Genomic DNA, 26011 nt, shown 5'->3' on the forward strand with positions numbered 1-26011 from the left:
CCCACTGAGCCACCCAGGTGCCCCTACTCAGTTTCTTTTTAAATGACTAGATCTTTCAAATTTTCTCATTTTCCCATTTCCTCTAGAGAAGCACTGTCCAATATGATAATTATAATCTGAACCACAAATGCAAACCACATGTGTAATTTTATATTTCCTAATAGCCACATTTAAAAAGAAACATGTGAAATTCATTTTAATAATATATTATATTTCATCCAACATATCCAAAGATTTTATCCAGTGAACATGGGTTTACTCATGGCTCTGACCCCTTCGAAGGCGAACATACAGGGACTTGCTGCATGAGCGCTGAGGGCAGCGTGGAAATGCCAGCGCAGCCTGTCAGCCTCACTGCGACAGTAGGTTCCCTCTAGAGCCCGAGCGTGCCCCCTGCCTCTGGTACTCACTGCCCAAAGACTGCCAGTTACGACTCAGTTTGAACTTACTGCTCGCAAATTCCTGAGAATTTTTGTTTCTTGGGAAGCTGCCCAACCCCATTTTCTGACCTTGCATTTCTTTCAACCTTATGTGTATCCCTGAGTGGCGGACACTGTCATCTCTTTGTGTGCCCTGCCTCTGTTGTTCCATTGATTTATTTATTGTGATAGCATTGTCATTTCCATTTGGGGAATTATATGTCCTTCACTGGCTACAACCTAATGAGACTAGTGAATAGAGTGCCTTTTCCATGCCCGGCCAAAGAACCCGAGTCATACACCATGTTCAGGTCCCACACACTAGATTTGGCCCATTGTTCCAGCTTGTCAAGTCTCCCAAATAATTTCTTAGTCTTCCCAGTTTCACTGAATTTACTGCTTGATCAGTAAACATTTTTATACATTAGCCAATTCATGATCAATATATTGAAGAAGACAGGGCTTCCTTACTGTGTGCTTTAAACAACTCCAAGCATTTTTTTTTTTTTTTTTTAGATATTGAAGGTTGTGTGTGGGTGTCCTTTTTTTTTTTTTTAAAGATTTTATTTATTTATTTGACAGACAGAGATCACAAGTAGGCAGAGAGAGAGGAGGAAGCAGGCTCCCCGCTGCACAGAGAGCCCGATGCGGAGCTCAGTCCCAGGACACTGGGATCATGACCTGAGCTGAAGGCAGAGGCTTTAACACACTGAGCCACCCAGGTGCCCCCAACTCCAAGCATTTTTAACAAATCCTCACCACACTGTTACTGTCACCCTCATTTCAGATAAGAAAGCTGAAGCAAAGAGAAGTCACTTGCCCCAAGTCATATAGCCAATGAGTGGTTAAGCCAAAATTCAAACCGTGATCGTTGGGGTCCAGAGGCCTCATTTGTAATCGTTATACTCTGCTGTTTCTAGAACCCCCTTTAGGTTGATAATCATCTACTAACGGCCACAGTTTGCTTATGGTAATTGAACCAGTTACAAATCCACCTAATTGTATTATCAGCCAATTCTGTATTAAATCTCCTCATCCTCAAGGTGCTTTTTTTTTTTTTTTTTTTTAACCATCTGTCCTACTAAAGCCCAGGTATACATTTTCTTGTTCTGGTAACTTTATAAAATAAATACCCCAGAGAAATAAAGAATTATATTGACTTACAAAAAAAAAAAAAAAAAAGGCTAGCAATGGCTCCAGGGAGCCAGGGAGGCGATCAGAGTGGCGCAGCTGCAGTGCTCCCACTGGCACACCAAGCGACTCTCACCGCTTTGCTTACTTCCCTGTGCAGAGATGTGTCTCACTGTCACAGTCTAACATGGCTGCATACACAGGTGAAAATGTTGACTTTCTGATGGCCAGATTCCTCTAAGATTCCAGTCATAATGTAGTCAAGACACAAGAAGAAGATGAAGTAGATTAGATTGGCACTTTGCCAAGAATTCATCAGTTATAAAATGTAGGTGGGAAAGGCTGGCAAAACTTCATTAAAGACTGTATTAAAAAGACCTCGCACATGGATGCGCCTGGGTGGCTCAGTGGGTTAAGCCTCTGCCTTCAGCTCAGGTCATGGTCTCGGGGTCCTGGGATCAAGCCCCACATTGGGCTCTCTGCTCAGCGGGGATCCTGCTTCCTCCTCTCTCTCTGCCTGCCTCTCTGCCTGCTTGTGATCTCTCTCTCTGTGTCAAATAAATAAATAAAATCTTTAAAAAAAAAAAAGACCTCGCACATACTGCATGAGGACATAGTACAAGTCAGTTCAACAAGCCACAGAATTGGTGCACCTGGTACTTCCATTGCCTGCACCACAACACCATGAGCAAAAATGAAGTCTCTTCATTTGGGCATAGCTTGTAATGGGCCGAGATGTGCTGTAGCTTCTGAAGACCTTGCTGCTCTCTGTCCTGTTCCTGCTTGACTGTGTACACAAAGGGAAGCAGAAGCATAGGGAAAGCAGCACTTAATTTGTCTGGGTGAATCAGAAAAGAGTTTGTGAACTCACATGTAAAGGAGGGACAGCAGTTTATAGTGCTGATAGGGAAGGGGACTGGCCTGGGGAGGGGAGAGGAGAGGAAATGGGCTCTGACTCTGCTGAGGCTGAAGTGTGGGCAGAGCACTAGGTTTTGTGGCTCCGTGTGCAGCACATCGACTTGAAAGTGGTCTGCTTTGTCAGGCAGGAAGTAGCCTGGGGACCCAACTTAGTGCCTTTCCTTCTTGTTCCCATCATTTATCTCAGCGCTTCACACAGATCCAAGGTACTACCGAGCGTATCTGTATTGGTGTAGACCCTTCTTAAGCCAATAATTAATTCCAGAAGGTGGTACATACATTTAAAATAAAGTGTTGTTTTAACTGGCAGGTGGATCTGTTGGCACCAATGATTATTCACAGCATCATGACCCAGGGTGCCCGTCAGAAGTTCTCCAGCCTCTACATCTCTCAGTTTATCATCATGTATAGTCTTGATGGAAAGAAGTGGCAGAGTTATCGAGGGAATTCTACCGGGACCTTAATGGTATGTACTTAGTTCTTCCAAGACAATGCACGAATGTTTTTAAGAGCTTCTGACAAGGATTGCAGATATGGAACAAACACTCCTAGCTTCTATGAACTTAATTCCAAAAAAGATTTTTCAACTTATGGGCAAAGGAGTGATTATGGACATAGGGAGAAAAAGTAGTAGCATCAGGGGCACCTGGGAGGCTCAGTCAGGTAAGCATCTGCCTTCCGCTCAGTTCCTGATCCCCGGGTCCCTGGGATCGAGCCCCACGTCAATTTCCCGGCTGGGTGGGAAGTCAGCTTTTGCCTCCCCTGCTCATTCTCTCTCTCTGTATCTCTCTGCCTCAAATAAATAAATAAAACCTTAAAAAATTGTTAAAAAAATAGCACCAAAGATCTCATAGATAATAGAAATGAAGAGATGTTCTGTTGACAGAAATCTGTGGTTAGGACTGAGTGGATTGATAACATTATGAGTTTGCTTATGGTATTTTGAGTTTGAGATGATAGTAGGGAAATTTGGTTGAACTCCAGCAGGCACGAAATTTAAGACTTGAGTTTAGGGGGGCAGAACCATGAATGGACGTGAAGATATGTGTCTTCCACATAAAAGAATGGGTGAAACCTTGGGAAATGATCAGGAGACCCTAAGTTAAACAGGCTTGAAACATTAGTATCATTGTCTACTCCTCCCTTATTTCATGCCTCCTGATGCACGGGTTCACAAGTCCAGCAGTTTTTTCTTTGTAATTCCCCTCAGAGGGCTTCTCCTGCATTTGTTCAGCTGCCACTGTTGCCTTAGGCCCCCTCACCTCACTCTGCATCTGTTACGCTACATTCCTAACTAGTCATCTCTGGCTCTAGTCTCTCCCCTGATAAAAGCTGCACATCTTTTTTTTTTTTTTTTGGATAATCATTTTATCAGTCCCCTGCCTAAAACCTTTCAGTGTCTTCCTCTTCTCTTCAGAATAAAGTTCAAAGTCCTCAAATGGCCCCGGGGAAGATAACTCCTGTGTTGCCCGTTAGATCCACCGTCCTGCTTCTCTACCCTGCTTCTTGGTCTTCCGTCTGACCTGTGTGAAGTACAGCAGCAGGCTACCTTATCCTCTAGCTTTTGGAAAGTGCTGGCAAGAGAGCAGAGGAAGGAAGTAGAGTAAGATCAAAACATTTATTCTTGGGGCACCTGTCTGGCTCAGTTGATCTCGGGGCTGTGTGTTCAAGCCCCACATTGGGCATTGAGTTTACTTTAAAATATATATATATGATATTTATATATCATATATATGAGATGTTTATTGATATGATATTTATTTGTTGTATTATTTATTTATATATGATATTGATTTATATGATATGATATCATATACATATGATATTTATTCTCCTGGTGCCCTGCTTTGCAGAGGATTTGGCTGTTTCTCTCCACTGAAGGTCACTGCTGCCTTCAGAGTGGCTTTCTTTCCCTGGTCCGGTTACTATCACTGAGTACCAAACCACCCTGAAACCTAATGTCCTAAAAACAACCCTTCTTTTGGTTCAGGGATTCTATGGGTCAGGACTTCTAGCGCAGTCTAACCAGGGCCTCAGCTGGGGGCTGGAAGCATCTAGAAGCATCTTCACCTGTATGTCTGGTAGTTGGTGCAGACCAGCCTTAGCCAAGACAGCATCTGGGGCTGTCCCAGGCCAATTCCATATGGCCTTTCCATGAGGTCTGAGCGTCGCACAACATGACGGTTTCACATCCACCCAGATTCAAGGGAAAGGGACAGAGACCCCACTTCTCAGTGGGAGGAATGTAAGGAATTTGTGGTCATTTTTATAAAGCACTAGAAGAGTCTCCTGTAAGATTCTGCTCCCCCTCCGGTTCTACTCCCAGTCCTCCTCCCACCAGGCCTAGCGATGGCAATACCCTGCCCCCACCTACCTACTGAGTACCTTTATCAAACTTCTCTCAAATTATTATGATTGGAGTAGTTCTTTATTTCTTGTTCAAACTCTGTCTTATACAGTAATTAATGCCAGAATCAGCCCTAAGGAAATACCTTCAAAATGGAATTCTAGGATTATGTTGCTAATATATTCAAGGAATACAGGTGTGATTTCCTTCCTCGGGACAAGATTGCATGTTGGGCAATCCACGTTACGTGGTGGTATCACAGTTTCTCAGAGCATCACCAGCAGTGCTATGGAATGAGTTACAGATGGTGAGAAAGACGATGGGAGACTCAACTGACAGAGGCATTTAGTCACTCTGGTGAGAACTATGGCATCAGCTGATTGTAGAGTGACCTGTCAACCTGTTATAGCCCTTCTTTTTACGGCATACATAGGGGAAAATAAATTACACATTATGCACAAGAACACCCGTGAACATACATGAACATACATGAACGTATATGGAGAATCAGGACACGTCCACGGTGTTCTAGAGGAGTCTTCCATATCCTGTGCTTGTAGACAGATACTTAGACTTAAGACCAGGTTTAAGGGCTGAGCCTATGAACTGCAGACTTGCAGTGACAATTAAATGGCCCAGCCCATCAGGTCTGTTACGCTAAGGTGTGGAGAGTTACTGGTGGAAAGAAGTGGAGATCTGAGACCTCGATGAGGCTGAGAACCGCCAGTCTCTGAGGCAGTCGTCTTTTCTCTGCATGGAAGTCTTTCAGTGACTGCACCGGGAATAGTTGCTTCACGAGCCAGGCTCTAACCTCCTGAGAGCCCCTGTTCAGCCACTTTAAGAGACAGATGAGTCATGGGGAAATGACAGACACCACAAATGTATTCAGCTGTGATAACAAGAACTTTTCAATTCCAGATGCTGTCTCTTCTCTGGAGCAAATTAGCACAGCCCTAGGCACCTGGTACAGATGGAAAACTGACCTAGAAAATGCTTTTTCCTTCATTCCCATTAATAAGCAAAATCAGAATAGATTTGCATTTACAAGGTGGGAACAAGAGTGTTCCCTTTACCTTTCGTGTCTCTGGACAATGCCAGCTCCCTTGTTCTTTGTTGTAATGTGGACCCCCGGGGACTCCAAACATTGTGACATACCCCAGAATACCATACTGGTTCACGCTGGCAGGACCTGGTAAACAGGAAAGAGCAGTCACTCTAAATGCTTTTGTGATTAATATGCAGAAACACACACACACATATGCGTGCGCGCGCACACACAGACCCATGTATAAAACAAAGAAGCCTATCTTTTCTTGACTTCACTGTGAATGGATCCCATATTTTACTCTTTAATGTTCACTGTTAGTTTTAAACAAACACTTTTTTATCACATTTACAGAGAGTAGCTATCCCAGAGATTTCCCAGTGCTTTGCTGGGGCTGTATAGTAGCATTCCATGACATTCCATCAGCAGCTTGAAATCAGGTCTGATGGGAGTCTTTACATCATGGAAGGTCATCTTTGGTAGGATCACACTCAGAGTGTACCAATCATTAACAACTTAGCTGGATTCATTTTGCTTACATTTTATTTAGAATTTTTCATCTATACTAATCAGTAAAATTGGTTTACCTCTTCCAGGAGCTCTATTTACAAGGTTTGGGCATGAGAGTGATATTAAACTTGAAAATAAAGTAGGAAAGTTTCCATCTTTTCCTGTTAACTTGCTGGTCTAGACTGGCTTCACTAGTGTAGTAATCATGCGATTAATCAAAGCTAGGTAGAAATGCCACTGAGCTTTGTCTTTCTGAGTGCTAGATGCTTAGCTATCTTCTCCATTCCTTATCTGAGCATCGGTATTCTCATTTTCTATTACCCATAGCTAATGTGAATGTATACATTTGAGTTGTGTCTCCCCACGTGTGCCATAGAGCATTATCTACATACACACATATTTCTCTCTTTCTTCCTTCACCATAGTGGGTGAGTGTTTGTCTATTCTATTGGATTTTCAAAGAATCAACTCTTGGTCTTTTTTTTTTTAATTTTTTAAATTTATTTTCAGCGTAACAGTATTCATTGTTTTTGTTTTTTTTTAAAGATTTTATTTATTTATTTGACAGATAGAGATCACAAGTAGGCAGAGAGGCACGCAGAGAGAGAGAGGAGGAAGCAGGCTTCCCGCTGATCAGAGAGCCCAATGCGGGGCTCGATCCCAGGATCCTGGGACCATGACCTGAGCCGAAGGCAGAGGCTTTAACCCACTGAGCCACCCAGGCACCCCAGTATTCATTGTTTTTGCACCACACCCAGTGCTCCATGCAATCCGTGCCCTCTCTAATACCCACCACCTGGTTCCCCCAACCTCCCACCTCCCGCCCCTTCAAAACCCTCAGATTGTTTTTCAGAGTCCATAGTCTCTCATGGTTCACCTCCCCTTCCAATTTCCCTCAACTCCCTTCTCCTCTCCATCTCCCCTTGTCCTCCATGCTATTTGTTATGCTCCACAAATAAGTCAAACCATATGATAATTGACTCTCTCTGCTTGACTTATTTCACTCAGCATAATCTCTTCCAGTCAAACATAGATTTGAAGTTGTTGGTTTTTTTAGAGATTTTATTTTTATTGTTTTGAGAGAGAACATGAGCAGGAAGGACGGGTTTTTAAAATTTATTTATTTATTTATTTGAGAGGTAGTGCAGGGAGGGGCAGAGGGAGAGAATCCTCAAGCAGACTCCCTGCTAAGTGTGGAACCCAATTTGGGTTTTCCCTGCTAAGTGTGGAACCCAATATGGGTTTCAGTGCCACGACCCCGAGATCATGACCTGAGCCGAAACCAAGAGTCAGGTGCTTAACCAACTGAGCTACTCAGGGGCCCCTGAGGTTGTGTTCTATTTCATTAATTTCCCTTTAAAACTTCAAAAATTCTTTTACTTTCTTTTGGTTTTATTTTTTGTTTCCTGGAACCTGGAGTTTAATGACTAGTTCATTTATTTTCAGTCTTTCTCATTCAATGTGGTAGAAGCATTAATAATTACTCTCATGGAGGTCATTCATTTACAAACAGCTACTGAAGTAACTGCTGTGTTCTAGGTTCTAGTAGAGGGATGGGTAAGCTAGAGCCCATCCATGGATTTGGACTACTACCGGCTTTTTATGGACTGTGAGTTAAGAATGGTTTTTATAGGTTTAAAGTTGCAAAACAAAGATTATGCAATAGAGATCACTTGTGGCCTGAAAAGACTAAAATATTTCCATCTGCTCCTTTACAGAAAAACTTTGCAGACTGCTGGTTAGGTTAGTCTAATGACACGAGAAACACCTAGGCAGTTACCTTAACCAGACCACTTCCATTGCAGAGTTTGCCCAATGTGGACACTTCAGTCTTAGTCGGCACCCTCCAGTGTAATGGTCCTCAAATGTTCTTATATCTCTGTTTCGTTCACATGCAGAATATGTTTCATCAGCAATATTTCTCATCACAGATGTCCCACATAAAGAGGGAGGGGGAACGTTTAAGGACCACTGCTTCACTGCCCCCATCCTCAATAGTCTATAATGTAAATGCTAATTTTGATTTATCAGTGAATATTTCAGTGATGTGGCTCTTTCCTTCTGGTTTTCAGGTTAAAAAGAAAACTATTTTTAATGTGCTTTAAAAATACTTATTTTTGGGTCATGTTAGAAATCAGTGTTGTTTTGACATTAAGTTGATAATTAGCAAGTGATTTTGTCAAAGTCTGTGAAAATCGCTGAAATCTGGCCTTGTCCCAGCTGTCTATGCTATAAAGTTTCTGAGGGAGATCTGTAAATGAGCCAATGGCAAATGATAAACAACCTTCATATTTTCTAGAATTATACTGGTATACCCAACACCAAGCTCTCTGGTAATCCCACCCACCCCACTTCCTCAATACAGGGAGTTTAGACCCAAGGCCTAAGGAGGCTTTTCCTTAAGCCCAAATCCAAATACTTTCACAGTTACTTATCATAACTCCTGAACGTTCTTGTCATAATGATGTTGTTTGAAGTGCAGTTCAGTAGCCTATGGCCAAGAAAGAATTCTTGATACTTTTTCAGTGCAGAAAAGGGTTGTTTTTTTGTTTTTTTTGTTTTTTTTTTTTTTTTTATAGCACAGGGACAGGACCTGTGGGCAGAAAGGCCTGCACTGCCATTGTGAGGAATGGTGGATAATGTAAGATTTTCTATTCTATGGAAGGGAGGGTGACATGAGGGTCCCAGGAAATTGAGTCTATAGGTTTCTAAAGGTTCTGGCTATTGATAAATTGCTTTTTTTTTTCATTTTTTATTTTAAGTACTTTATTTATTTATTTGAGAGGGAGAGAAAGAGCGTGCAAGCAGGGGCAGTGGCAGGCAGAGGGAGAAGCAGATTCCCCACTGAGCAGGGAGCCAGATGCTCAATTCCAGGACCCTGGGATCATGACCTCAGCTGAAGGCAGACACTTCACCCACCGAGCCACCCAGGTGCCCCAAGATTGCTTTTTTTCTTATGAGTCAGTTAGACAGTTGCAAAACTGATGGGAGATTCATGTCGTGCATGACTATGATCTCTATCGATTACTCATTTATTTTTCCTCTTCCTTTGCTCTTGGGCAGCCAGCAGTGCCTGAGGAATGTCACACCTTCCCCACCTCTAGGGAACCCACCAGGCACCCCTGCAGGGTATTAGCTTGTGCTTTGTCCTCAGCATGCCTTCTGCTCCCTCATCAATAAGACAGTAAGGCAGCTGGCCAGGCCTGTAGCCCAGGGTGAGAGGAGAATACTAAGAAAAAGCAAAACCAGAAAGGACCATGCACCCTAACCACTTTTTTAAAACTACTTTCTTTTTTAATTCCAGTGTAAATAATGAACAGTGTTATATTAGTTTCAGGTGTACAGTGTAGTGACTCAACAACTCTATACATTACTCATAGGGCTCACCACTATAAGTACACTTTTAATCCCCATCACCTAGTTCACCCATCCCCACACATACCTCGTACCTTGCCTCTGGTAACCATCAGTTTGTTTTCTCTACTTAGGATTGTGGTTTTTAGTTTGTCTCTTCTTTTTTCTTTCAAATCCTTTGTTTCTTAAACTCCACATGAGTGAAATCATATACTGTCTTTCTCTGACTTATTTCACATAGCATTATAACTCCTAGATACATCCATGTTGCAAATGGCAAGATTTCTTTCTTATGGTTCAGAAATATTCCAATTTGTGTGTCTTCTTTATCCACTCATCTATGGATGGGTACTTGGGCTGCTTCCATAATTTGGCTGTTGTAAATAATGCAATAAACATAGGGGTGCATATATCTCTTTGAATTAGTGTTTTCATTTTCTTTGGGTAAATACCCGGTAGTGAAATTACTTGACCAGATGGTAGCTCTATTTTTAACTTTCTGAGGAATCTCCATAGTGTTTTCCACAGCAACTACACCAGAGGACATTCCACCAACTGTGCAAGAGAGTCCCTTTTTCTCCACATTCTCGCCAACACTTGTTTCCTGTGTTTCTGATTTTAGCCTTTCTGACAGATGTGAGGGGATACCTCATTGTGGTTGTGACTAGCATTTCCCTGATGATGAATGATGTTGAGCATCTTTTCATGTGTCTGACACCCTACCCACTTTGCAGTAAGTTAGACTAGGCTTCTAGGGCTCTGAAAGACCCTTCCAGCTAGCCAAGTGAGAGCATGGGAATGGTAGCTGCTTCTATCTCAGATGGGCCTCTCTTGTATTCCGTTACCTATTGCTTCCACACTGTTGAAGTAGAGGTAGTAAAGGTTACCCTGAAAGTCCCACCCATTTTGAGGCACTTAAGGCACGGTGACAACCCTCAACATATCCCCCTCCCCCCCAAACACACACACTGAAGGCAAAACAGAAATCTGCCAAACTGTGTCCTTAAATGGCACCCCAAAAGATTAGTACTGTATACAGCTTCAGCTTAGAGGATGCATTTTCCCAAAGCTGAATGACTGGAGAGGGAGATTATATTCTTAAGAGTTCTTGTGATCACTCTCACAACTGTAAAGAGAAAAAAAAAATTAACAACACTCAGTTTATAACATTTGCATGTAACATGTGGACCAAGAATCTTTGTAAATGTAGTACTTTGAAATGAGTTGCTATCCTGCTCTTGGGGAACAAAGACACCGTCTCGCATGGGCACGACCACACGATGCGAAAGAACCGTGCTGATTTTACACAGTTGTGTTAAGGAAGAGTTGCAGAGAGATCCCTACTACAAATAAAAGTCGTCACATGGACTAGGCATACCTCTGGGGCTAGAACCTAGAACCGGAACGGTGAATTCCAAGGCACATCGGGCCCATCTGCGTTAGAACACGCCCGCCCCTTGCACGGGACCCAGTGGCCTTGCAGCTCTCTGAGAGGTCCACGTGGCAGAGGGTCTCTGTAGACTCCTGGCCTGGCACAGCCTGAGGACTAGGCACACTGTCTGTGTCAAAGGGATGACTACCTCATGGACCTGAAAGACAGCCATCTGTTTTTCTCCTTTCTGCTTCCCGATTATGTGGAGAAGCTGTTCCCATGTTCCAGATGGAAGGAAAGCTAAAACCCACGTTAGGAGCACCCGAAGGGCTTTCTTATGGACCTGGGGCGGTAGCCACAAGGGCTTAGGTCGTCGAATCATCCCCACGAATAGGTGTGGGGCGGACAAAACAAAGAACTTGGGTGGTCACTTGGATAGACACTGATCTGTGCTAAGAAATCAAATCACGATTAAAAAAAAAAAAAACCTATAGCTTCCATACTGGGCGCTGTGCAAGATCCAGTCCTCACTTTGCAACAAAGATGTAGGGGGCGGGGCGTCAGGTGGAAGAAGAGGTAAGGGATAAAGGGGATTCTTGTTTTTGTTTTTGGGTTTTTTTTTTTTTTTTTTTGGTAAAGATTTTGTTTATTTACTTGAGAGAGAGAGAGCATGAGAGGGGAGAAGGTCAGAGGGCGAAGCAGACTCCCCACAGAGGTGGGAGCTGGATGCGGGTCTCGATCCCAGGACTCCGGGATCATGACCTGAGCCAAGGCAGTGGCTTAACCCACTGAGCCACCCAGGCGCCCCAGGGGGTTCTTATTTGTATGTGGGCAGTTTGGGGGAAGAGAGCCATGTCCTCCATGGATCCTATCATGTTGTTTCCCTCCCACCGTCTCGGCAGTAAGTTCTGGGACTACAGATAACTTGTGGTCAACTTAATGCCTAAGGAGTCAAGAGGAATAAGATCAAGGCAGAACTGCTAGGATTCCTGTCTTTTATTCGGACCCCCTTTCCTTCCCCGCCGCCCGCTCGCACCGCCCCCCACCGCCCCTCGCCCCAAAGGCCAGGGCAGGTGCACGAAGTTCTGCCACAAGCCCAAAGTCACTTGGTCGAAGTGATTCATCAGATGCCCTGTCCCGAGGGAGAGACGGCTTCTTGCAGGATGAGGTGAAGGAGGTGATTCTGCTCAGCACTCAAGAGCGGCCACATCTCCACCTGCAGCGACTTGACGGCTTCCGTGTCCTTTTCGTGGGTAGCCATGACCAAGGACTGGAGCAGCAGGAACAGCTCCTCGGGAAGCTGGCCCCCGCTCTCCTGCCCGTGGCTGTCGAAAGCCTCCCAGGAGTACTTCTCCAGGGTGTGGGCATGCTCCGGCAGCAGTTTGGCAGGCGGCGGTTGCAGGAGCAGCAGCAGCAGCACGCGGGACACCTCGCAGCGGACCAACACGTCCGCGAAGGCTCCGAGCGTGGCGGGAGAGGAAGCGCCCGGCGCGGAAGCGGCGCTGGGAGGGAGCAGCGCGGCGGGCACGGCCGGGGCGGCGCCGGGGCCCACCTGCTGTCCCGGGGGCAGCGGCGGCGGCGGCGGCGGGGGTGGCTGCACCGGGTGGCTGCCGTGCTCCCGCGCCAGGCGCTGCATGCGCGTGAAGGTGGCCAGGGCGCCGTTGTAGTCGCGCGCCAGCAGCTGGCAAGAGGCGGCGTCGCCGAGCGCCTGCAGCGCGGCCAGGGGCAGCTGCGGGAGGTGCAGCTGGGCGGCGCGCTGGAAGTGGCCGGCGGCGGCGGCCGGCTGGCCCAGGTCGCGCAGGGCGGCGGCCAGCTCGAGGCAGAGGGCGGCGGCGGCGGCCGGCTGGCCCAGCTCGAGGTGCAGGCGCACGGCGGCGCCCAGAGCGCTGGCCGCGGCCTGCAGCGGCTCCCCGTAGGCGGCCGGGCAGACGAGCCGCTGGCGCGCGTCGCGCTCCTGCCGCAGGAAGAGTCGGGCGGCCTCGGTCAGCGCCAGCGCCTCCCCGGGCCCGTGGAAGAGCGCCTGCTGGCAGCGCGCCACGGCCAGCTGGCACCAGGCCGCGTAGGGCAGGCACTCCTGGGCACGCAGCTCGCGGCCCAACTGGCCAAACTGCTCGCCCGCCTCCGCCACGTTCGGCTTCCGCAGGAACCGCTTCTTCAGCTTGTTGGACACCTGGCGGTAGCGGGCCAGGAAGTCCCCAGCCTCGGGCCCGGGGCCCGCGCCGCCACTCAGGCCGGCCGCGGACGCCGCCATGTTCGTCGCCCGCTCGCTGACGCAGTCGGTGGGGCGCGGCGGCGCCTGGAGGCGACGTGCCTTCCGACCCGCCCGCTCGGTGGAGGTGAGGCCGGGGTGGAGGGGGGGCGGGGGGACGGGGGGTGAGGCCGCACCACCGCGCGTGCGCGCGCTCCCTGCCGGGCCGGCGCTAGGAAAAGCGCGGGATCCGCAACGAAAGGCCTCACGGACGGGGGGGGGGGGGGGGGGGGCGTTGTCTATGCAAATCGTCAGTCCTGGGGCGGGGCCTGGCCAGGGGCCGGCTGTTGCCAGGCGACAGCCTGCCGGCCCGGGTTGCTAGTACAGGCGTCCCCTAGCGTCCCTAAACGGAAGCCGAGCGGAACTCAAGCCGCGGCGCCACGTGGCCCTAAGGCCAAGTCCGCATGGTTCGCGAGGGCCGAGTCCCTGCTCCCTGCCCGCCGCCCCAAGTGTGTCCACCCCGCCAAGTCTGCACGTTTCGCGGTGGCCAACCCACCCCCTCCCCGCCCACCACCCCCACACCGTCCCTCCTCAACCTTCCGGTCCAAGCCCCTGCCCTGCCAGAGTCCACGCCGACAGGTGTGTCCACCCCTCCGTCCCATCCCCGGGCGGGTCGCCCTGGCACGTTGTCCCCTCCACGACGCCGCGGTCCTGGTCTTGAACTGCGGCCCCAGGAACCCCGTCCTTCCCGGGACGGTCCCGGGCTCTGGCTTGCTCGGCGCTCATGTGGGGGTCTCGGGGGCGCCAGTGCCCCCCCGCACCCCCATCCAGCCTGTCCCACCCGGGCCACCCCCCTGCACCGTCCCTGAGAGAAACGGCTCTTCCGTACCCCCCCACCCCCAGCCAGACCCTGCCTGGGGGTCTGTCCTTCGGGGGACAGCCCTGAAGCGCGTGGCCCACCGAGTGACCGAAGCGCCCGCACGCCCGAAAACACACGCGCGCGCGCGGTTTCTTTCCTTGTCTTTTATTGCTTGGACACACGGGTTTCTTGAGCCCCTTGTGGGGACTGCGAGGGACTGGGCCCGAGGCCCCAGCCCGCCCCGGGCCGCCGCAGCGGTGAGCAGGCCCGGCTGGGGCGGGCGGGCCGAGCGGCCGGGTGGTGTGCGGCGGCAGCTAGTCGTGGGGCGGGGCCACCTGGGAGATGGTGGTGGACTCGAAGAAGCGGCTGAGCAGCGCGTTGTTGTGGACCGCCATGTCCACGAGCTCCGGGGTGATGCGCGTCCTGCCGCAGTTCCGGGCCTCGTTGCCCGCCAGCTCCAGGACGGTGGCCGTCAGGTACTGGATGACGGCCGCTAGGAAGACCGGCGCGGACGAGCCCAGGCGCCGGGCGTAGCGGCCTTCGCGCAGGAGGCGCTCCACGTGGCTCACGGAGAACGACAGCTCGGCTCGGGCGGTGCGGGAGCGGGCCTGCCTCTGGCCTCCGGACGACCCTTGATGGCTCCTCTTGGCCGGCATGCTGGGCCTCGGCTGCGCTCTGGCTCGGCGACGGGCCTAGGTCGGCGGTGCTCTGCGGGGCTCGGCGGGCTCGGCGGCTTCGGCGGGGCTCTGCGGGCTCGGCGGGCTCGGCGGCTTCGGCGGGGCTCGGCGGCTTCGGCGGGGCTCAGCGGGGCTCAGCGGCTTCGGCGGGGCTCGGCGGGGGTTCGGCAGGGCTCGGCGGGGCTCGGCGGGTCCCAACTTCTCCAGCCACCGGGTTGGGACCCAGGACTCGGGCCCTTACGCTGCGGTCTCCTAGCGACTACAGACCGACCCCCGTCATTGGTCCGGGGCCACACACTTCGGGACACGTAGATCCGGTGAGGTCACCGCTTTCCCATCGGCCCCTGCCGGGAGCTCGGGCCCGCCAAGAAATGGCGTGAGCGGGAGCCTGCCCCCCCACCCCCTCCCCCCCACGGCCCCCCACGACGCCTCTCGGAGGCGATGGAGGCTCACCTTCCGCCCCACTGGGACGTCCTACCCAAGAAACCCCAGACGGGGGAGGACCTCGTGGCCCCAAGCAGACCCTCGACGTGTGGGGCGACTGTCACCCCTATCTCGCGGGAGCCTGCCCCCCCACCCCCTACCCCCCGACGGCCCCCCACGATGCCTCTCGGAGGAGATGGAGGCTCACCTTCCGCACCACTGGGACGTCCTACCCAAGAAACCCCAGACGGGGGAGGGCCTCGTGGCCCCAAGCAGACCCTCGACGTGTGGGGCGACCGTCACCCCTATCTCGCTCCACAGCGTGGGCCCCGCCCCCAAAAGGAAGCCCCGCCCCTGGCGGGCAGACGCTCCCCACGGCACCCCCCTCCCTCCCTCCCCCCCCCCCCCCCCCGCCCGGAGCCTGGCAGGCAACCCCTCCTCTGCTTCCTGCCGGAACAGATTGGCCTCTTCTGAAGACGGACCTAGAGATGGGATCGTCAGACGACGAGGTGGTTGGGGCTGCGGGGGGGGGGGGCGGGGGGGCGGGTCGGTCGGGCTGCTTTCCCTCGGCACCCACGTTTTCACCCGGGTTCCTGCACGTGGTGGCGTCCATCTGCACTTGGTGTCTTCTGATGGCTGTGGACAGGAGGCCACGGCACGGAGAGACCACGAGTCGTGGACCCCGGTCCTCAGGGGACAGGCCTCGCGGTGATGTCCACCTCTGGGCCCATGGGAACGGCGCCGCGGTGGACGGTCGCCTACACGGTTCTGTCCGAGCACCTGTTTCCCGTGCCTTGCCCTGTGGAGCTAGGAGCGGGGTCGCGGGGTCACGGGGTCCTAGGGTCATTCCCTGGCTACCTTCCCGAGGAGCCGCCTGGGTGGCTCCCGCCGCAGCCGGACCACTCCCCCATCCCAGGAGCAGTGGGCCAGGGTCCCGGTTCTTCCACATCCTCGCCCAGACTGGTCATCTCCCGCTTGGTCGGTCTTTCTGGGGCCAGGAAGAGCCGTCCTACTGGGGGCGAAGTGGCATCTCACGGCGACTTTGCCCCCCCGCCCCCCACCCTTTTAGAGAGGGAGCGGAGGAGGGGCAGAGGGCGACAGAGAGAGGGAGAAGCTGAAGCAGGCTCCATGCCTGGCGCAGAGCCCACCGTGGAGCCTGATGCAGGGCTGGGTCTCACCACCCAGAGAACAGGCCTGGCCTGAGCCGAGGTCCAGAGTCCAGACGCTCCATCCGCTGAGCCACCCAGGCGCCCCTCCCGGGGCTTTGGACTTGCACGTCCCTGATGGCCAACGATGGGGAGCGGGTTTCCATGGGCCTCCTGGACGCTTGCACACGCGCTTCGGAGGAACATCTCTCGGCTCCCGAGCTCGGCCCGGCTCTGTCTGCCTCTTTGTGGCTGAGTTCAAAGTGTTCTTTAGGCGTCCGGAAGAAGACGCCCTTGTCGCCTATGCGCCTGGCAAATGCTTCTCCCATCCTGGGGCAGCGGTTTCGGCCTTTCCCGGCCTACACGGTTCCTCCTTCTCCCCCCTCCCCAAGTCCTCCTCCTCCTCTTCCTCCTCCCTTCCCCCTCCTCCTCCTGCTTCTTGTGTGGCTATGCTTTTCCTACCCCATTTAAGAAACTCTTGTGTAATAGTTTCTAGGCAGAGTCCTTTGGTGCACAAATAGTTTTGGTTTGGTTGGGGTACAACTTATCCTTTGTTTTTCTCCTCCGGCTCCTCCCCCTCCTCCCACCCCTCCTCCTCCCTCCCCTCCTCTCACCCTCCTCCTCTTCCTCCCTCCTTCTTCCTCTTCTGTTCCTCCTCCTCCTTTTTTTGTGGCTGTGCTTTCTCTGCCGCAGTATTTATTTATGCCCCTTGCATAACCAAAGCCACCAGGATTTACATCTCTGTTTTATACCAAGGGTTTCATAGTTTCCTGTTTACATTCAGGCTTGTCAGCCATCTGGGGGGTTCAATTTCGGTTTTACCCTGGACCCCACATTCTTTCTCGTCTGCGGATATTCAGTTTTCCCACCACCATTCCCGGAAGAGATTGCTCATTCCTACATTGAATGGCCTGGGCACCCTCGTTCGGTACCAACTATTCATAAATCCGTGGGTTTCTTTCTCACTCTAAGTTCCTAATTTTGACCTATATGTCTACCATTGTGTCAGTACCACACTTTTTGGGATCGCTCGCTGGAGCTCAGAAATACGTTTTGAAATTGGAAAGTGCGAGTCCTCCAACTTTGTTCTTTTTCCGGATAGATGGTTTTGGCTATCTGTGTCCCTTGCAGGGACACATGCATTTACGATTGGCTTTAGCATTTCTGCACAACAACTCTTTGAGATTTTGATGCGGGTTGTATTGAATCTCTGTATTGTCTTGGGGATTACGGCCATCTTAACAATATTACGTGTTCAGTTTACTGAGGCAGGATGTCTTCCCGTTTATTTGCATCCTCTTTAATTTCTTTCAGCAATGATTTGTAATTTTCAGTGCACAAGTCTTACACCTCCTTGGCTAAATTTATTCCTGTGTATTTAATTCCATTTGACGCTATTTTAAGAATTTTTTTAAAGATTTTATTTATTTATTTGACAGACAGAGATCACAAGTAGGCAGAGAAGCAGGCAGAGAGAGAGGAGGAAGCAGGCTCCCCGCTGAGCAGAGAGCCCGATGCGGGGCTCGATCCCAGAACTCTGGGATCATGACCTGAGCTGAAGGCAGAGGCTTTAACCCGCTGAGCCACCCAGGCGCCCCTATTTTAAATAGAATTGTCGAGGGTGCCTTGTTGACTCAGTGGCTTAAGCATCTGCCTTCACCTCAGGCCAGAATCTCAGGGTCATGAAATCACGTCCCACATCAGACTCCCTGCTCAGCCGGGAGCCTGCTTCTCCCTCTACCCCTCCCCCATGCTGCTCCTCACTCACAGGCTCCCTCTATCTCTCTCTCTCTCTTTCTGTCAAATAAATTAAATCTTTAAAAAAAATAGAATTGTCAATTTCATTTTAGATTTTTTTCACTGCTCCTATATAGAGACACAACTGATTTTTGTTTGTTGATCTCATATCTTGCTATTTTATTGAATTCACTTACTAACTTTATGTGCTTTCTATATTTAGGATTTTTCATATATAAGATTATGTCATCTGACAATACAGATAGTTTTCCTTTTACCTTTCCAATATAGATGCCTTTTATTTCTTTTTCTTGTGTCATTGCTCCGGCTAGGATTTCTATTACAATCTTTAATAGAAACAGTGCAAGCAGACATTCTTGTCTTGTTCCCGATGTTGGGGTAGAGCTTTCAGTTTGCCACCATTGACTATGGCATTAGCTATGGCTATTTCAGTAATGCCCTTCGTTATGTTTTGTAATTCCCTTTCCATTCCTAATTTGCTGGTGTTTTTTTCAGTAAAAATCGGGTTTTTCTGAGTGCTTTTTCTGCATCAATTGAGAGGATCCTGTGGGCTTTTTCACCTTTGTTTTATTGCTTTAGAGTTAAGTAATTTTCTTATGTTGAAGCATCTTTGTATTCCTGGGAGAATTCCTACTTAGACATGAAATGTAATATTTATACTGTGCTGCTGGATTCGGTTTGCTAAAGTTATTTAAGGATTTCTGCATCTATATTCTTTTTTTAAAAGATTTTCTTTATTTATTTGAGACAGAGAGAGAGCACAAGCAGGGAGGAGAATCAGAGGGAGAAGGAGAAGCAGAATCCCCACTGGACAGGGAGCCCAACATGGGGCTCATTCTCAGGCCGCTGGGATTATGACCTGAGCAAAAGACAGATACTCAACCAACTGAGCCACCCAGGCACCCCTATATTCTTTTTTTAAAGATTTTATTTATTTATTTATTTATTTATTTATTTATTTATTTATTTGAGAGAGTGAGTGTGAGCAAGCAAGAGAGAGAACACCAGTGGGGATAGGAGCAGAGGGAGAACAAAAAGCAGACTCCCCACTGAGCAGGGAGCCCAACGTGTGGCTCGATCCTGGGACTCCAGGATCATGACCTGAGCCAAAGACAGACGCTTCACCAACTGAGCCACCCAGGCATCCCTCCATATTCTTCTTCTTTTTTTTAAGGACTTTATTTATTTATGTGACAGATAGAGATCACAAGTAGGCAGAGAGAGAGGAAAGCAGGCTCCCTGCCGAGCAGAGAGCCTGACACGGGGCTTGATCCCAGGACCCTGGGATCATGACCCGAGCTGAAGGCAGAGGCTTTAACCCACTGAGCCACCCAGGCACCCCCATGTTCTTCTTTTAGAGATTTTTTTATTTATTATTTGAGAGAGAGAGAGAATGAGGGGGGGCAGAGTGAGAGGAAGAAGCAGATTCCCCACTGAATAAGGAGCCCATTGTGGGGCTCGATCCCAAGATTCTATGATCGTGATCTGAGCTGAAGGCAGACACTTACCCACCTGAGCCACCCAGGTGCCCCGGCAAACAATTTCTTAGAAAATTCCTGATAATACTATAACTCTGATGTGTGATTATGTAACAGACACTTTAATTCCTGTTTTAGTATATTCAAGCAGAAACAAATTGCAAGTGTTTTGTAAAAGATAATTTTCAAGTTTTGTTATACTGTATGCCATGGTTTAAATCTAAGCCGTTTGAATAGGCATCACTATCACGTTTCTCAAACTGTGTTCCTTTTCCTTTAAATATGCCATGCACTTTCCTCTGGAACCTAGACTTGTCAAGGTCCTAAACCCCACATGTTGGATGTTAATTTGTGTCTCACGAATTCATATACAATGAATTATGAATTAAAGCCTGACAGTTCATGCAGAAACACACACACACAAGCACCCCACATTCCTGGAAGGTTGCTCGGAGGCTGTGGGGCAGGGTGCTGACTCTGCCCTGTGCTAGTGCTTCTCAAACTTTGCATTCTGATTCAGTAGACATGGAACAGAGCCCAGATGCAGGATTTCTAACTGCTCCCAGGTGATGTTCAGACTGCTGGGTTAGCAGAGCCCTAAATGGCTTCTTCAACCTTGCTGAGCCTTTTACAAGACCCCAGAGCAGAAGAGCACTTCACCGGCCCCAACTTCTTCCAGGGGTTTCTCTCCTCCTTGTGTTCCACTCTAATATCCTGTCTAGCCAGAAGGGTTTTACTTGAGTGTTGAATGCTGTTAAGAAATGTGCAAAGCAAAATTAGAAGGAAGATGTGATTGAGAGGAATTGCTTTGTACTGTCTCCGCTTTCCATGCACCTGTGCTAATCCCTCCCTACAGGTCTTCTTTGGCAATGTGGATTCATCTGGGATAAAACACAATATTTTTAACCCTCCAATCATTGCTCGGTACATCCGTTTGCACCCAACACATTACAGCATCCGCAGCACTCTTCGCATGGAGCTGATGGGCTGTGATTTAAATAGTAAGTGCCAAGCCATCCTGGATCCTCCCCTATCCCAACCCCCAGGGAGGATGAGTCACTGTCCTGGCGTTCTCAAGAGTAGGGGGGTTTCCCGGGACACAAAATGGTTAATGCTAAAACCAGTGCAGTCCTGACCAAACCGAGGACTTGGTCACTGTAAGCCTAGGGTTCAGACAGACCTGGGAAGAGCTGGCTCAGAAATGAGGGGCTTGTCAGGCTAACAGTAACAGAATCAATGCAGAAGTTAATGCCTGGGAAGTGACGTCCTGATGATGGCCGCCCTGGAGCGTCAGTGGATGCAGGCATCTTCTGACGACTACAGTCCTTCTGTTTCTCCAAGGTTGCAGCATGCCACTGGGAATGGAGAATAAAGCGATAGCAGATGCCCAGATTACTGCCTCATCCTCCCTGAACAGCATGTTTGCCACTTGGTCTCCGTCCCAAGCCCGACTACACTTGCAGGGGAGAGCTAACGCCTGGAGGCCTCAGGTAAGAGGCGGCAAATCTGCCGTCTAACCGACGCAGAGGAGGGGTGCAGGTCGGGAAAGAACAGAGAAGGTCCTTGACTGTTTCTTTAAAGGCATTTCTGTCACCTGATTGTTCCCAAAGGTGCCAGGGTGGTTGTGTCTGGGGGGAGAAATCTGCACAGCGTTTGTTGGGGGAAGTGATCCCTAACTGAGCCTCCGGGCAGCAGAATCTCTAGCGATACTGGGCTGATGTCTGTGATGGAACCGTGGCAGCCGAAGACGGTCTGGCAGACCCGTATCAACAACTGGCCCTCTTTGCACGTTTCTTGGTGCCTCAAAGGAAAGCGGCCATCATGTACAGTTCACTGGGCACAGTTGTTTTCCCAGAACCACTGAATTGGTGATTTTTCAGTCCCTGAATAGCTCTTATAAGTCCGTCTGTATAGGGCCTGTATAATCACTCAGCAAACACTTACTGGGCTCCTATTAAATGGCAGACCCTGAGGGCACAGGGATGAATCATGAAAAATTGCGGCAGTGAGGTTGCTTAGAGTCTAAGAAGGGAGACTGTCAAAGAGACCGTTAAAATGCAGAGTGATGCCTGCTCTGACATGGTGGGGAAGAAAGGATGTGGGAATTTCTGGGAGCAAATAGTAAACAACAGGTTACTAGTCTAACTGACTTTCCCCAGGCAAATAATCCAAAAGAGTGGCTGCAAGTGGACTTCCAGAAGACAATGAAAGTCACAGGAGTCATCACGCAGGGGGTGAGGTCTCTCCTCACCGACATGTACGTGAAGGAGTTCCTCATTGCTGGCAGTCAGGACGGCCGCAGCTGGACTCTTGTTCTTCAGAATGGCCAAGTAAAGGTATGCCGGTCTCATGGGAGAGGCCCAAAATCTCTCCTAGGGCTTGACATTTAGAAACATAACAAGGTTGATATACGATTAAACTTTCAGGACACATTTTATTGAGTATCTGTAGTAATAGGACACCATGAAAGGCATTTGGGGAGGACACAGTGACTCCAAGCAAGGATGTACAATCCCAGGAAAGATGAGAGGAGAGCCAAAAGTTGATTATCCTGTGGATGTTGATGTCATCCAGGATGATGGTGAGAAGCAGGGGTTGAAGAACTCCTTTTTCCTGGCTGATTCTTTAAGTCTCAGATAAACATCATCTCCAGGAGGAATTCCCTGGTCCTCTAATGCTGCGTTAGACTTCCACTTCTGGTGGCTCAGTGGACCAGGATATAGATAATCTATATTCCAGAAGACATTCCCATTTTTAAAAGGGTTTATTGCTGATACATGCTACCATATGGATGAACCTTGAACGCATTATGTTAAATGAAATAGGCCACACCCCACAATGGGTCATGGGGCATGTGGCAGACCGAAATAGGCCAGACATAAAAGGCCAAGTGTTGTATGAGTCCATTTCCATGACTGTACTAGTGAGCCTTCTCCAGAGAAACAGAACTGATAGAGTGTGTGTGTATGTATGTCTGTGTATAAAGAGATAATTGTAAGGAACTGGCTCATGGTTATGAAGGCTGATGAGTCCCAAGATCTGCAGGGTGAACCAGCAAGCTGGAGGCCCAGGAGTACCAATGGTCGAGTTCTGTCTGAGTCCAAGAGCCTGAGAACCAAGAGAGGTGATGGTGTAAATTCCAGGCTGAAGGCCAGCAGGCTCAAGACTTAGGAAGGGTAATTCAGTTTGAGCCCCAAAGCTAGGAAAGCCAATGTCCAGGTTAAAGGCAGTCAGGCAGGAAGAGTTCTCTTATATTTAAAGGAAGGTCAGCCTTTTTGTTCTATTCAGGCTTTCAAACAATTGGAGGGTAATCTGCTTTCTTCCCTCTACCATTTGAATGTTAATCTCATCCAAAAACATCCTCACCAACACACCCAGAGTAGTTTGACCAAATATCCAGGCACCTCCTACCTAGTCATGTTGACACACAAAATTAACGATTACAGGGGCGCCTGCCACTCTACCTGCTTGTGCGCACGCTCTTGCGCTCTCTCGCTCTCTCTCTCTGACAAATAAGTAAATAAAATCTTCTAAAAAATTAACAATTATAATGAGGTAGCTTGAAGGGCAAGTTCATGGAGACTGAAAGTAGAACAGAGAGGTTACCAAAGACTTGGGGGAGAGGATAATGGAGAGTTACTGTGTAATGCGTTGCGTTTCAGTTTCGCAAGATGAAGAATTCTGGAGATGGACGGTGGTGATGCTTGTACAACATCGTGAATCTATTTAATGCCACTGAATTGTACACTTAAAACTGGTCAAAATGGTAAATCCTATGTTACGTATATATTACCACAATAAAAAGACTATCTCACTTACAGTACATACTTCTTTTTTTAAAAAATATTTTATTCTTTTATTTGAGAGGGAGAAAGAGTGCAAGCAAGAGCATAGGAACCGGCGGAAGGAGAAACGGGCTTCCCGCAGGGCAGGGAGCCTGACGTGGGGCTCAATCCCAGGACCCCAGGATCATGGCCTGAGCTGAAGGCAGATGCTTAACCCACTGAGCCACCCAGCCACCCTATAGCACACACTTCTTAATGCATTGTTACACTTGGAGGGAAAGGGGACTCTCCAGCCTCCTCACCAATGAGAACAACAACAAAAACCCATGAGCTTTAATTTGAAAATAATGAGCTGAAATCAGAGCAAAGAGAGGTAAAATATGAGAAAATGTAAAATGGATGAACTTTCCCAAAGCAAAATACTTATATTAGTATTGTTATTAGAGCTAAGCTTTGAGCAAATTGCCAGGAGAACTGAATGCATTAAGTAATGAACTCCAGAAGGGATAAAGTAGTTGTGGGTTAGTAGCAGCTCCGGGCCTCTGGCAGAACTGTGCTCAAGTCCGCTCAGAAGAAAGCACTCCCAGTGTAGGTCTCCAAGATTCCCACATCCTAAAATGGTAAGATCATAAATACTAGCAAACACGCAAGACAACAAACCAACTTGACCACAAGTGAGCCCCTCTGGCTGGCGGTAGAGCATATGACTCTTGATCTCAGAGGCATGAGGTCAAACCCCCAAGCTGGGTGTGGAGCCTACTTTTTAGAAAAATTTTATTTATTTGAGAGAGAGAAAGAGAGAGAGAGCGAGCACATAAGCAGGGGGAGGGGCAGAGGGAAAAGGAGAAGCAGACTTCCCACTGAGCAGAGAGCCTGACACAGGGGCTCAATCTCCAGAACCCCGGATCATGACCTGAGCCAAAAGCAGATGCTCAACTGACTGAGCCACCCAGGTGCCCCAGGTGTAGAGCCAACTTTCAATTCTTTTTTTTTTTTAAAGATTCTATTTATTTATTTGACAGAGATCACAAGCAGGCAGAGAGGCACACAGAGAGAGAGAGGAGGAAGCAGGCTCCCTGCTGAGCAGAGACCCCCCCCCCCAATGCGGGGCTTGGTTCCAGGACCCTGGGATCATGACCCGAGCCAAAGGCAGAGGCTTTAACCCACTGAGCCACCCAGGCGCCCCTAGAGCCGACTTTCAAAAAAATTTTTAATTAAATTTAAAAAACAAGTAAGCAGAAACAATCAATACATAAATACATACATACATAATACATAATACCTAATACATAAACAATCTAAAAACATCAGATATTGATGAACTATGAAAACATAAGAATAAATGACAAACTATCCAAAATTATTAGGTTGTTTTGGGAAAACAAAAGTACTTTTAGAAATGAAGAACATAGGGGTGCCTGGGTGGCTCAGTCGGTTGAGTGTCTGCCTTTGGCTTGGGTCACGGTGGGGGGGTCCTGGGATTGAGTCCTGCATCGGACTCCTTGCTCAGCAGGGGAGCCTGCTTCTCCCTCTTCCTCTGCCTACCACTCCCCCTGCTTGTGCTCTCTCTTTCTCTCTCTCTCTCACTCTCTGTCAAATAAGTAAATAAAATCTTTTAAAAAAATGAAAAACACAGTTGCTGAAGCTTGAAAATCGAAGAAAAATTTAACAGCAGATTAGACATAGCCAAAGAGAATTTAGTCAATTGGAAGATATAGCTGAAGAAATTACCTAGGACCCAGCACAGAGACAAGACATCTAATAGGAAATTACATAACTGTGATCCCAGAATGAAAGGGACAATATAGTGGAGAAATGGCCAAATGTTAACTTTAAAAAGAAAACTGCCAGTTATTTTATCTGCAAAAATGGATTATTTTGGAATAGCGGAGAATTCCAGTCTGGAACAGGGCAGAACCATAGACAAGTATACAGAAAGGGGGAAGCTGGGATAAACCTGAAGTTGGAAGTGTAGTGGTTTCTCATTGGCTGAGTTGTGACTGTCTCCTATGGGCTGGGCTGCTGCCAGGATGAGGGTGGATGAGAGGTGAACCTTCCTTCCGTCCTTCTCTGGTAGGAAAGTCGTAAACAAAGCCATCTCTTCCTGTGGGATTTTCAGTTGAGGACAAGTGGTAAGGTGTGTGAGCTCACCCTGCTGGCCTCCTGACTCCATTCTAAAGGGGTCTCCTTTTATTAATTTTCACAAAACAAATAAGGACAACCACTTTCGCCACTTCTATTCAACATTTTACTGGAAGTTATAACCAGAGAAATTAGTCAAGAGAAAGAAATAAAAGGCATCTAAATTGGAAAGGAAGAAATGAATCTCTCTTCACCGATGCTAGGAATATGTATTTTTAATTGCATAAAACCACCCATAACTCATCTACAGAATAGCGAGAATACAAAGAATCCTGTGAGTTTCTGTTTAGAAGGAAGTAGAGAATAAACCAGCAAAGCCAGCTGAGCTAGCTCCCGAGTGCACTCTGGCGCGTCTAGGAGAGACTGTTCAAAAAAAGAGAAATGCTGAGTGATAGGAAACAAATAAAATCACTCTGGAGAGAGAAATTCCCACACAGAGTGAAGAAATGTTAACATTCAA

The 26011-nt window shown here is 48.7% G+C and overlaps 2 protein-coding genes across 10 annotated transcripts in view; one reads left to right on the forward strand and one right to left on the reverse strand.

Moving 5' to 3' along the window:
- The window catches only part of F8 (coagulation factor VIII), a 119294-nt gene that overhangs the window by 89483 nt on the left and 3800 nt on the right, over positions 1–26011 (forward strand). For 6 of the 9 annotated variants that reach the window (XM_047715162.1, XM_047715163.1, XM_047715166.1 and 3 more), the window contains 4 exons: positions 2779–2934; positions 20481–20625; positions 20966–21114; positions 21784–21960. In XM_047715162.1, coding sequence (XP_047571118.1) covers positions 2779–2934; positions 20481–20625; positions 20966–21114; positions 21784–21960 — 627 coding nt within the window. Of the gene's footprint in view, positions 1–2778; positions 2935–13207; positions 13433–20480; positions 20626–20965; positions 21115–21783; positions 21961–23286; positions 23437–26011 lie in introns of those variants that run through there. The other 3 variants (XM_047715165.1, XM_047715170.1, XR_007124681.1) reach the window with 3 other exon arrangements.
- On the reverse strand, positions 14343–14862 carry LOC125091565 (histone H2A-Bbd type 2/3-like). Its single transcript, XM_047715171.1, has one exon. It carries the CDS (start codon positions 14797–14799, stop codon positions 14458–14460), a length of 342 nt encoding a protein of 113 aa, XP_047571127.1. The 5' UTR covers positions 14800–14862; the 3' UTR covers positions 14343–14457.

Source organism: Lutra lutra, chromosome X, assembly GCF_902655055.1.
Source record: "Lutra lutra chromosome X, mLutLut1.2, whole genome shotgun sequence".
NCBI classification, from domain to species: Eukaryota; Metazoa; Chordata; class Mammalia; order Carnivora; family Mustelidae; genus Lutra; species Lutra lutra.

Bases quoted from the DNA above. Each gene is read 5' to 3' on its own strand.
- LOC125091565 (XM_047715171.1), bottom strand. From the start codon at position 14,799: ATGCCGGCCAAGAGGAGCCATCAAGGGTCGTCCGGAGGCCAGAGGCAG.